The sequence below is a fragment of the Ochotona curzoniae genome, unplaced genomic scaffold (genome assembly GCF_017591425.1).
Source record: "Ochotona curzoniae isolate NIBS_2020 unplaced genomic scaffold, NIBS_Ocur_1.0 contig_523, whole genome shotgun sequence".
Classification (NCBI taxonomy): domain Eukaryota; kingdom Metazoa; phylum Chordata; class Mammalia; order Lagomorpha; family Ochotonidae; genus Ochotona; species Ochotona curzoniae.
The window spans coordinates 11,714,552-11,725,105 of record NW_024466459.1 but is presented as its reverse complement, the minus strand read 5'-3'; the positions used below and the strand labels follow the sequence as shown (position 1 = coordinate 11,725,105).

At 66.4% G+C, this 10,554-nt stretch overlaps 1 protein-coding gene across 1 annotated transcript; it reads right to left on the bottom strand.

Annotated features, from left to right (window-relative positions):
• Positions 1 to 2,131: 2,131 nt before the first annotated feature.
• SOCS3 (suppressor of cytokine signaling 3) lies at positions 2,132 to 4,684 on the bottom strand. The gene is made up of 2 exons (XM_040989846.1): positions 4,610 to 4,684; positions 2,132 to 4,145 (listed from the first exon to the last, which is right to left on the bottom strand). Exon 2 carries the CDS (start codon positions 4,055 to 4,057, stop codon positions 3,368 to 3,370), a length of 690 nt encoding a protein of 229 aa, XP_040845780.1. The 5' UTR covers positions 4,058 to 4,145; positions 4,610 to 4,684; the 3' UTR covers positions 2,132 to 3,367.
• Between the last annotated feature and the right edge of the window lie 5,870 nt (positions 4,685 to 10,554).

Genomic DNA, 10,554 nt, shown 5'->3' with positions numbered 1-10,554 from the left:
GAATGCTGGGATCAGCAATGTCATCCCATGGTCAGGGGAGGCCAGGCCAACAGCGGGTCCCTGTGCCTTCAGGAGCCCTTGAGGCCATGGGGTCAGTTGCGGACAGCCAACAGGACTTAGCCCAAAGCAGCCTGGGCTCCAAAGGCCTCCATCTCCATCTGGCTTGCCAGGTGTTCCGGGCCCCTCGGGACGAGCTGGACGCCCTGCCAGGGATCGGGCAGGATCCTGACTGCGCCCTGTAGTGGAGACACAGCTCGTGTTTACTTAACTCACATGCTTACTACCTGGAGCCTCGCGCCCTGAGGACAGCAAGGAGGGCTGGGTGACGGAATGAATGAGGCACTAGGAGGGGAGGGGGCGGTGGAGCGCCCAGGATAAACTCCTGCGTTGAGTTGCCGGGTGGCAGAGAGCCCTGGGTTCTCTGGACCAGAAGCCTCCAGCCCCTTCCTCGCTCCTCCCCACCCCCAGCTCGGGGAGGGGCGCCCGGCCGCCTCCCGGCCCAATTTCCTGGCACCGCGCTGAGAATAAACAGCGCCCTTGCGCCTGTAATCCCGTTGCCGGGGCGACGGCGCGGCGGGCGAGGCGTGGCGAGGGCGTGGCCAGCGCGGCCAGCAGCCCGGCCCTCGCGCGCGCGGACATTCCTCGCATAGCTGCGCCGGGGCTCCCGCCGTGGCCGGGAAGTGACTCTTCCTGGCAGAGGGCGGCCTCGCAGCAACGCGCCCGCCCGCTCGGCGTCCGCGGGAGAGCGGGGTGCGGTGGGGTGCCCCCAGACTGTCCATCCCGGGCTCCAGAATCCAGGGAGGCCTGGCCTCTCTCGGGGTGCACAGCCAGCCTCCAGCTGCCGGGACCCCCTCCCTAGCCAGCCGTGCCGAAGGGGAGCGCTCGCTGCTCCGCCCCATCCCTTCTTGGGACGCACGCGTGCTGCCGTGGGATGCAGGGACGGGAGGCAGTGCCACGGGCCCCTGGGCTCAGAGAAGGCCATGCCCGTCTGGGGTGGCCCTAACGAGAGCGGTGGGGCCCTGACACCTGGTAGGCCCGCGGGGGCTAAGCCCCACCTGCGCCCGGTCTCTGGGCAGGTGACCCTACCTGCCCGGATTCCTGCGTAGTCGCCACCACGGCCGCTCACGCTGTGCATCAGTCGGCTCAAGCCCCTTCTCGCTCTGGGAAATTTTCACCGCAGGTCCGGGAAACGGGGAAGCGGGAGGGTGTAGCTGGTGCCTCCCTTTCCTCTGGACACTGCTTATCAGGTGCTAGGGACCGGGAGGAAGGCTCTGGCGTTTGTCTGGGGCCCAGCTGTCCTGGGACTTATAGAAACACAGGGGAGAGCTGGGTCGGGCAGAGTAGGGCCGACCGGGGGCTCCCTTGGTGGTAGAGGTCCCAGCTGGGGGAAATCTAAGGCCTGCGGGTGCCCACGTGTACCCTGGGAGTTGGTAGTTGATGGCTGGGTGAGTCCCCACCCACGGCTCCACTCCTGGGCCAGCCTCCAGCGGCACAGTGCGCACCTGGAAAGCGAACGCCCAGAGGGGGGCATGGCTGGCTGGCCCTTATCCCTCCCCTTTGGGAGGAATGCGTCCTGCCCATTCCCACCTGCTGTGTGTCCCTGGACAATTGCCTTCCTGAGCCCAGGTTCTGCTGGGAGCACCTGCCAAGGCACCAGGTCCCTTCTGGGGAGCGGGCAGCTGAATGGGAGGGTGCCTGCCTGGCAGCATGGCTGAGGGGGTTCGGCCAGGTGACCCAGGTCACTCCTGAGGCTCTCCGTGAGGGGGAACCTGGCTCATGGGCCCTGAGGGCTGGCTGCGCGGAGGCCTGGGAGACAGGACAGGTAACCCACGTGCAAAGGAACCCCTGCTGGCCAAAGCACCCCAGGAGCCGGGTGCTGGGTTCAGCTTGCTGCTCCCCACGGGCCCTCTGAAGCAGATACATGGCATATCATGGTCAGCTGGCAGGAATAATCCTCAGGGTGACGCCTTACTGGTGGGTAACACATGCACACAGGTGCAGTGACCTGAAGGTGGCCTGGGCATCAAGGGGGTACAGGCCTCCCACCCCCACCCGATGCGAGGTGGTGCAGATGCGCAAGCAGGGCAGAGGAGGGAGGAGGGAGCAGGGACAAAGAACGAATGTTCCAGGCTTTTTTTTTTTCCTTAAAAAATAGTGCTCTTTATTATAAATTACTGAAATGTTTCCTTTCTGAATATAAATATAAATATGTGCAAAGTTTGACGGGAGTTTGGGACTGGGTTGAATTCTTCAAGCATTTCCGGTCAGCCTAGATGGCCTCAGTGGGGGAGGGGGAGGGCCGGAGGTGGGATCTTTTACAAAAAAGAGTGATTGAGGCAGATTGTAAACATTATTACAAACAAGAAACCAAAAACAGAGGGTGGGGGGGACCCCAACACCAGCTGCCCCAAGGCAGCCCCAGACCTGACCCAGAAGGCCTGAGGGGCCTGGCTCCCCCCATCTCCCCCAGAGAACAGTCAGCGGATACATTCTGTTAATTTGTCACACTGCTCAGCAGCAGAGCTGCAGGTGCCAGGGGCCCGGACTCTCCCCAGCCCAGCTGGCAAGGAGGGGGAGCTGTGCAGGGCCAGGTGGCTCACACCCTCCCAGGGCTCCCCTGGAAGGCACGGTCCGCACCCCCCACCTGGGTTGGCAGTGGCTGGCTGGGGGCCCCGGGGGGCAGAAGCCCTGGACCTGGTGTGACTTTCTGGTGTGCCAGGCCCCTCCTGGTGAAATGGGGGCAGAGGGTCGTTGGCCCAGCCTGACAGGGCCTGGCGGGGTGGGTCGGGGCAGTGTTCCAGATGGCTCACAGCCCCCCAGCCCACCCCAGTGCCAGGAGGGTGAAGGGGCGACCAGTTGTCCTTCCCCCAAAAGCCATTTCCCCCTTAAAACGGGGGCCGGGGAGGAACAGGGCTCCTGGGCAGCAGGTGGACTTTGGGGCCTGTCCCAAGGGAGAGGGCAAGGGGTGCCAGGTGTGCCCTGCAGGTCGTGCTCTGCCCTTGGCACGGGCAGCACCTCCTCAGGTGCCTCTCTGCCAGTCATTCCCAGGCGCCCCCCCGCCCCTCCCCCGCTCGGCTTTTTGTTTTTTTAAACCAAATCAAAGAGCAAACAAGTTCCTTCGGAAAGTTTGGAAATTCCTCGGCAGTTCCACACTCCTGTGGGCAGCTGGGGGCCGGCGGAGGGATGGAGGGAGAAGCCACGGTGGCCGCTGCGGCCGGCCGCCTGTTGGGGGCCAGGTGGTGGGTGCCCCCTTCCCTCAGAGCCACTCCACGTCCAGACTGCCCTGCGCCAGGATGGATTCTTGTGCTTGTGCCAAGAGGAGAGGGGAGCCAGGTCCCTCTCCCAGCCCCCAGCCCCCCACGGTCCCCTAGAGCGGGGCGTCATACTGGTCCAGGAACTCCCGGATGGGCCCAGGCAGCTGGGTGACTTTCTCGTAGGAGTCCAGGTGGCCGTTGACCGTCTTGCGACAGAGATGCTGCAGTGTGGCCACGGTGGAGGACAGCGGCCGGCTCAGCACCAAGGGGATCTTCTCACCCCCCGAGTAGATGTAATAGGCTCTTCTGGGTGGGCTCCCGGGAGGCGGCGGCTGCGGCTGCTCCGGCTCCTCGGAGGCCTCGGAGCCCGGGGGTTCGGGGCCGGCCGCTGAGTCCGAAGGCGGCGGCGGCGGCGGCGGCATATAGTGGCGCACCAGCTTGAGCACGCAGTCGAAGCGGGGCACGGGCTGCGTGCTGCGGGGGTCGCTCTGCAGCGAGAAGCTGCCCCCTTCGCACTGGATGCGCAGGTTCTTGGTCCCGGACTGGGTCTTGACGCTGAGCGTGAAGAAGTGGCGCTGGTCCGAGCTGTCTCGGATGAGGAAGGTGCCGGCCGGCTCGGCGCTCAGCAGCAGGTTCGCCTCGCCGCCGGTCACGGCGCTCCAGTAGAAGCCGCTCTGCTGCAGCTTGCGCACCGCGTTCACCACCAGCTGGTACTCGCTCTTGGAGCTGAAGGTCTTGAGGCGCAGACTGGCGTCCAGCGGGCGGCTCATCCCGGCGGCGGGAAACTTGCTGTGGGTGACCATGGCGCACGGAGCCAGCGCGGAGCTGAGCGGCGGCGGCGGCGGCTGCTTCACGGCCTCGGCCCGGCGGCCGCTACCGCATCCCGGGGGGCTGCGGGGAGGAGGGCGCACGCCGCGTGAGTGCCCGGAACCCTCCGGCGCCGCGCGCCCGGCCCGCCCCCGGCTCCTCCACCGAGCGCCCGCCCATTCGGGGCACCCCCGGCCTCCGCCGCGACCCGAGCCCGCCCGCCCAGCCCCGCCGCCCAGCCCCTTCCCCAGGCACAGTCGCGAGCCCAACTTGGCTCTCCGGGAGCGCGGCCCCCGAGGCCGGGCACCGGGCACCGGGGCTCGCGGGACGCCGGCGGGCGCCGCGCAGTCCGCTGGAGAAACCCCGGGCGCCCCCAGGATTCCGGGAACCCGGGCGCTCCGGCTTCCATCCGCTCGGCCCCCTCGCCCGCCCGTCCCCTCCCTGCCGGGAACAGCCCGGGAAGGGGAGGGGAAGCCGGGCACGGCTCCCGGGACGGGGCGAGCCCTCCCCCCCGCGGGCCTCCCCACGCCGCGCTCCTCCCGCCTCACCTCCGTCCCGCGGCGAAGTCTCCGGCCTCGGGGCCGCGGCTCGGGCAGCCCCTCCCGGGCGAGGCGAGGCGGCGGCGCCCGGCTGCTGGCGGCCGCCAAGTCGGCCGAGGGGCCCCGGGGCGCGCGTGGCGGAGGCCGGGTCGGGCCGGGGGCTCGAGGCGGGCGGGCCGGGCGGGAGCGGGCGGCGGCGCGGGGCGCGGGGCGCGGGACGCGGGGCGGGAGCCGCGGCCGGGGCCGCGCGCGCCGGTATATAGGCGGCCCGCGCCCCGCCCCCCGGTTCCTGGAACTGCGCGGCCGGCCTTCTTGTAATGTTTAGTCACTACTCGCAGCGCCGGAGGCTGCGCCCGCGCGGGAGGGGCGGCCGGCGGGCGGGTGCGCGGCCAGGCGCGCGCAGACAAAGCGGCCGGCGCTGCTGCCCGGCGCTGCTGCCCGGCGCGTTCCTGGCAGCGGCCCCTCCCCCGGCCGCCCCCGGCCGCCCGGCCACGCGTCCCCGCCCGCTCCCTTCTAAGAAGGCCGGCTTCGGGCGGGGCGGGCGCGCCGCTGCCGTGCGCGGCCCCTTCTAGGAGGCCGGCCGGGAGAGGCTCCCCGAGAAGCCCCGTCGCCTCCTTTTTCCCGGACCCCGCAGAGGGCACCCCCTTCCTCCTCTCCGCCCCCTCCCTCAAAGTCCCGATGGCGGCCCCTGGCCAAGCCAGAGAGGAACCGGGGCGAGACACCGAGTCCGGCGCCCGGCTGGGGGCTGCCAGGGGCGGACCCGAGGTGGTCGCTGGCGGGGGGTGGGGGGTCCCGCGCGCGCCTATTACCTGCGCGGAAGCCCCCCGGAGGGGTGGCAACGGGGCACCTACCCCTCGGGGCTGCGGCCCCTCCGCCGCCTGCAAGGGTTCCGGACCCTCATCTGTTCCCCGCTGTCCACCCCTCCCCCAAAAAAGTGCACTCACGCACGCGCGCGCGCCTGGGTCTCCAGCCTGCGCGTGCCCGGCCAGGTGCTCCCCGAAGCCTCTAGGGGCGCCCGGGCCCCCCACGCCGCGCCTCCGCTAGAGGGCGCCGTGGAGTTTGGGGTCACGCCTGGGGTCCTTGCGGGAGCGGGTCCTGAACTCCCCAGACAGCACCTGGCCCCGCCACCCCTCAGTGGTAACTTGGACATGGTGAAGAATTGATCGGATTTGCGCCTTGGCACAGTGGTGGAAGTGGCCATGGCTTGGAGGGCCAGGACCAGCCTCAGGATAGGAGGGCAGGCTATGCAGCCTGTCCCCCACAGTGGACTCAGGGTGCTAGAAACACACCCGAGGCTTTGTTGAGGGTGGGCAGACTGCCCCCTCTCCCCTGTGGGACACTCAGGCTGTGGGCTTCAGGCTCTGTCCTTTTCCCAGATTATCCCCTGGCAGAGTCTTCAGAAGGGTGAGCTGCTGACCGAGGTGAAGGATGGAGTTCTAGAATGTTCCAGTAGCCCCTCTGCCTGCTCCATTTGGTACCCTGTGCCCCACCTGTGCCTGCAGGGGCTGAGGACCATGTGGTTGGGAGACAGAACCTTTGCCCGTCTCATCTGTGACGCAGGTCATGAACACGGAGCGGGAGGGGTCCCAGCCCCTGTCCCCCACCCCGGTCCTGCTGAGGGAGGGCCGGGGTCTGTGGCCCCTGACCTGCCAGGGCACTGTGCTGCTCCTGCCGGCAGCTTGCGGAGTTAATGGATGGGAGTGTTTTGTGAATGACACGGTGCCTCATTCATCCCTCTCAGGGACTCCATTGAGGGCCTGCCTGGGCAGCTGGTTGGGATTGGGGCTCAGCGTCCAGAGTGCCTTGGGGAGTGGGTGACCTAGTTAGGGGGCGTTGGGGTGGGGGAGATAGAAGGAGGAAGAAACTTCTCTGGAATTCCAGAAATCCCAGCCCAGGTGGAAGCCGGCGCCCACCCATTCCCCAGGGAACGCACTGTGCCTGAAGGAGGGAAGCAGAGTAGGAAACGGGTCTTACGGGGCCCCAGGGAGCAGGGTCATGGCCTGGCCAGCAGAGCCTGCCCCTGCCCGAGTGGGGCAGGTGGGGGGCTCAGAGCAGGGCTGCCAGCCTGGAGGAGGGGGGAGCTTCCTGGGTGCTGAGTCAGCGGACTTGCTTGCTACTGCAGGAGCTGAGCGAGCTGGGGTGACCTCTGTGGTCAGGGCCTTGCAGGTGGGGGGCAGCCGACACCTGCTGAGGAGTCTGTGGTTAGTCAGGCGGTGGCCTGGCGTGGCAGGGGAGTGTCCAGCTGCCCCCAAGCTGCTGCTTCCAGCCCCCATCGCATTCCTCCTGGCTTGGTCATCACTCACTGCTTGCCTGACGAGGGGCCACGTTCCCCTGGCCTGGGGCCTCACGTGGCGGCGTGCCAGGGCCCCGAACTGCCTGCCTGCCTTTGGGCTGCCCTCTGCTTCTGCCTTCGGACTCAGCACGTGCTGGGAGACAACACTGCGGCTTAGCGCTCCATGCCACCCAGCGAGGGCCTCTGGAGGGCCAAGTCCTTAGGGCCCTGCTGCTGCCACGCGAGACCTGGGTGGAATGTCCATCTCCTGCCTGTGGTCTGGGCCAGGGGCAGTGGAGGGTACGCCCGAATCGCTATCCCTCTCTCCCGGACATTCTGCCCTTAAAAAGAAAAGAAGCAAAGCAGAAAGGAAAGAGAAGCTGCCAGGACAGCCCCTTGTGCGTCAGCGGGAATGGTCTGCTGGCCGTCCCGGGGCCGGCCCTCTGGTCTCCTCGTGGCCGGCCTGGCGCTGGACTGCTCCCCACGTCTTTGCACCATTGCCCAGAGCGTGTCTTGAGGAGGCGTCTGGCCCACGCTTTGGGAGGGACACTGCAGGCTGCTTTCTTCCACTTCCGCTTTGCCTTCCTCCCACGGGCTCAGGTGTGGATGGGGCAGCCGCCTGGGTGGCTTGCTGGGGATCCTGATGCCTGCTCACCAGGAGACCAAGGAGGAAGAGCAGGCCAACTCCAGGCCACCTCGGGGTCGACTGGAGGGGGCAGCCTTCTGGCCGAGGCAGACCCTGGGCCCGCGGCTTCCCAGGCCAGGCCCTCCGCCCCGCCTAGCTGTCTTCCCGGATGAGGGATTTAGGAACCTCCTGCCTCTTCCCTAATCTCTGCCGACTTTCTGTGAAGTCAGAATCCCATTTCCAGGCAGAGGCAGTTGGTCATAAAGATAATAGAGATTGCTGCCCGGTGGAGGGGAAGTCCACGGCCGGGCTCCTCTTACTCACTGTGTGTGTGTGTGTGTGTGTGTGTGTGTGTGTGTGTGCGCACATGTGGCACTGGCTGAGTTTGTCCCCAAGCCTCATCGATGGGAAGGAACCTAGGTGCCTTGTGGTGGTCACACAGGAGCCACGGTGTGGCTGAGGACCCAAGCTCCTGCCCTTGCCAGTCCCACAGGTGGACACAAAGGTTCCTCGTGGTCCCTGGCTGCTGGGCACCCAGAGGACTGCCAGTCAGGGCTGCCACATCCCAGCGGCCACCCTCACCTTCCAACCTGGCTGGACCGTCTGCTGCCGTCGGGGTGGTCTGGATTGGGCTGCCCTGCAGCCCGACATTGACTGAGCCCTCTGCCGCTCCTCGGCTGCTCCGTCCCTGGTGTCTGGATGTGGCGAGGGGCGTCCAGGCCGAGGTCAGAGGTCAACTGTCCAGGCTGCACGCATGCCTTCTTGGGGACCACCCGGCTGCACGCACCTCAGCCCCTCCCGCTGAAGGCCTGGGCTGGGGTGACCTTTCCTGCATGGACAGAGAGGTCGGGGTCGCCTGCCAGGCTGCCCCTGGGCGCTCTCCTTCCTGCTGCCACAGTCCCAAGGGGCGGGCCCGGGGACAATGGCCTGCAGCCGGGAAACGGCATTCCAGCTCGTGGCCTTTGTTCCTGGCGGGAGGGGCCCGGAGCTAATGAAAAGGTTTGTGGCTCAGATCGGACAGCTCTGAGGAGGCGGTGGCTGAGGAGTTCTTTCAAGCCCAGCATTCCAGGCCTGGTGGCCTCTGGCATTTCCCAGAAAGCTGACCCGTTACCACCCACCCGCCTCTCAGATTCCCAGCCCCTCACCCCGACTCCGCCAAGCCTTGCGCTGGCCTTGGTGCCGGCCCCTTCCTCCGGGAAGCCCGGAGGGGGTGAGAGGCTGGGGTCCCCAGCGGGAGAGGATGGAGAGGGTGCTGGTGCTGCTGGCTGTGGCTTCACCTTGCACGGCCACCGTGGATCCCTTCCAGTCACCACGGATGTCAAGATGAATTCATTACTTTGAAGGGCAGAGTGGCGGGGAGGGGGGCGAACGGAGAAAAAGCCCTTCGGACTCCTGGGTCAGCATTCCAACGGGCCGGGTCGCTCAGCAGGATCTACCCTCCTGTCTGGCTGCGGTTCCCATGACATTTTTGTCCCCACCTGGAAGGTGTGCCGCGGTGACTGCACTGTAGCTTCAGGATGCCCCGAGAGAGGCCCGCGTGGTGGCACGGCATGGCCAGGCTCCACCGAAACAAGCACTGGTTCTAGCCCCAGCTGCTCCACTTCCTACCCTGCTCCCTGCTTGTGCACCTGGGAAAGCAGCGGAGGCTGCGGCAAGGGCTGGGGCCCCTGCACCCAATGTGGGACACGAGGACTGGGTTCCTCTCTGCTGGTTTTCCTGTAGGTGGAGGAGTGTTGAACCAGTGGATGGCAGATTTCGTTCTCTCTGTAACTTCCTTTCAAATAAATAAATCTTCATGAAAATAAAGAAAAAGAATCACAGTGTTAAAGAATATTGCCTGGGAGATTTCTACCTAGAATTGATCTGGGATTCTGGGGGGGGGGGGGGGGGGCGCGGCTTCGGAGCTCTGGTAGCTTGGGCCTCCACTCTGCTGGGTCCCGGTTGGTCCAGCACCTGTCCAGCTGCTCCTCCCTGCCCTGCCCCAGCTCTGCCTCCTCCCCAGCCCTAAGCTGGATCGCAGCCAGAAGGGCGAGGAGCTTTGCTGGATTACACTTGGGTCTACCCCCCTCCCCGCCCCGGTTGGTTTCAGAAGCCTGGGGCTATATCCAGCCTGGGCCAGGCATCAAGCCCGGGTGTTCTTACCCACCTGTGTGGGCCTGGTCTGGTCCAGCCTGTTTGTGCCAGACCTGACCCTAGCAAGAGTTGGAAGCAGTCCCCTTCCAGGGACCAGGCACAGGGCGCCAGGGTAGGGGTGGCCTGCTGGGCATCAGCCAGGGGCCCACTCTCCCTGGCCGGTCACCTGCCCTGGAACCCTCTGGGCCCCGACTGGCTGTGGACCGTCATGTTCCCCCACGCTGTCGCCAGGCCTGTAGCTCCTCGCTGGGGTGGCGCTGGCGGCCTGCCACACCACAAGAGGCCAAGATTCCCCTGAAACCCAGAGCAGCACTTAGGCCTGCTCTGCCCAGCCAGCACTTCCAGAAATCTGGGCTCTGGCTTCTTGCTGACCAGATGCCAGAGAAGTCCTGAGCTTCTCAGTGCCAGGGGAGCCACTGAGCGGCAGACACCGTGCAGGCAGCAAGTCCGCCACAGCCAAAAAAGGCGTGGAGGCCGGGGCGAGTCTCACCCTGACCCCTACCCCACCCAGCAGGGGCATTTGGCCACTCGGCAGAGTTGTCCTTCGCAGCCTCGGCTCCTCTGGGACACCCCCAACCCTGCTTCTAGAAGACCTCGTCCCAGATTGTCAGCTGTGGGGAGACCTACCACGCCCCGGGGCCAGCTGACATGCAGTCAGGTTCATGTGTCCACAGCTACTTCCGTATGAACTCATGCTTATCTATCCCCCAAGACTGGCAGTCGGGGGGCTGCTGGGGAGGGGAGGAGCAGAGCCTCGGCATCACAGGTGAAGCCTCTGCCTGATGTGCCAGTTTGAGTCCTGGCTGCTGCACTTCTGCTCCAGCTCCCTGTAACTTCCATTGAGATGGTGCTCAGCGCATCTTGGTCCCTGGATGCCATTACTGATGCCTGGCTACGCTCTGGCCCAGCCCTGGCCATTGCAAC

Excerpts from the sequence above, each read along its gene's own strand:
- SOCS3 (XM_040989846.1), bottom strand. The coding sequence starts at position 4,057 with ATGGTCACCCACAGCAAGTTTCCCGCCGCCGGGATGAGCCGCCCGCTG.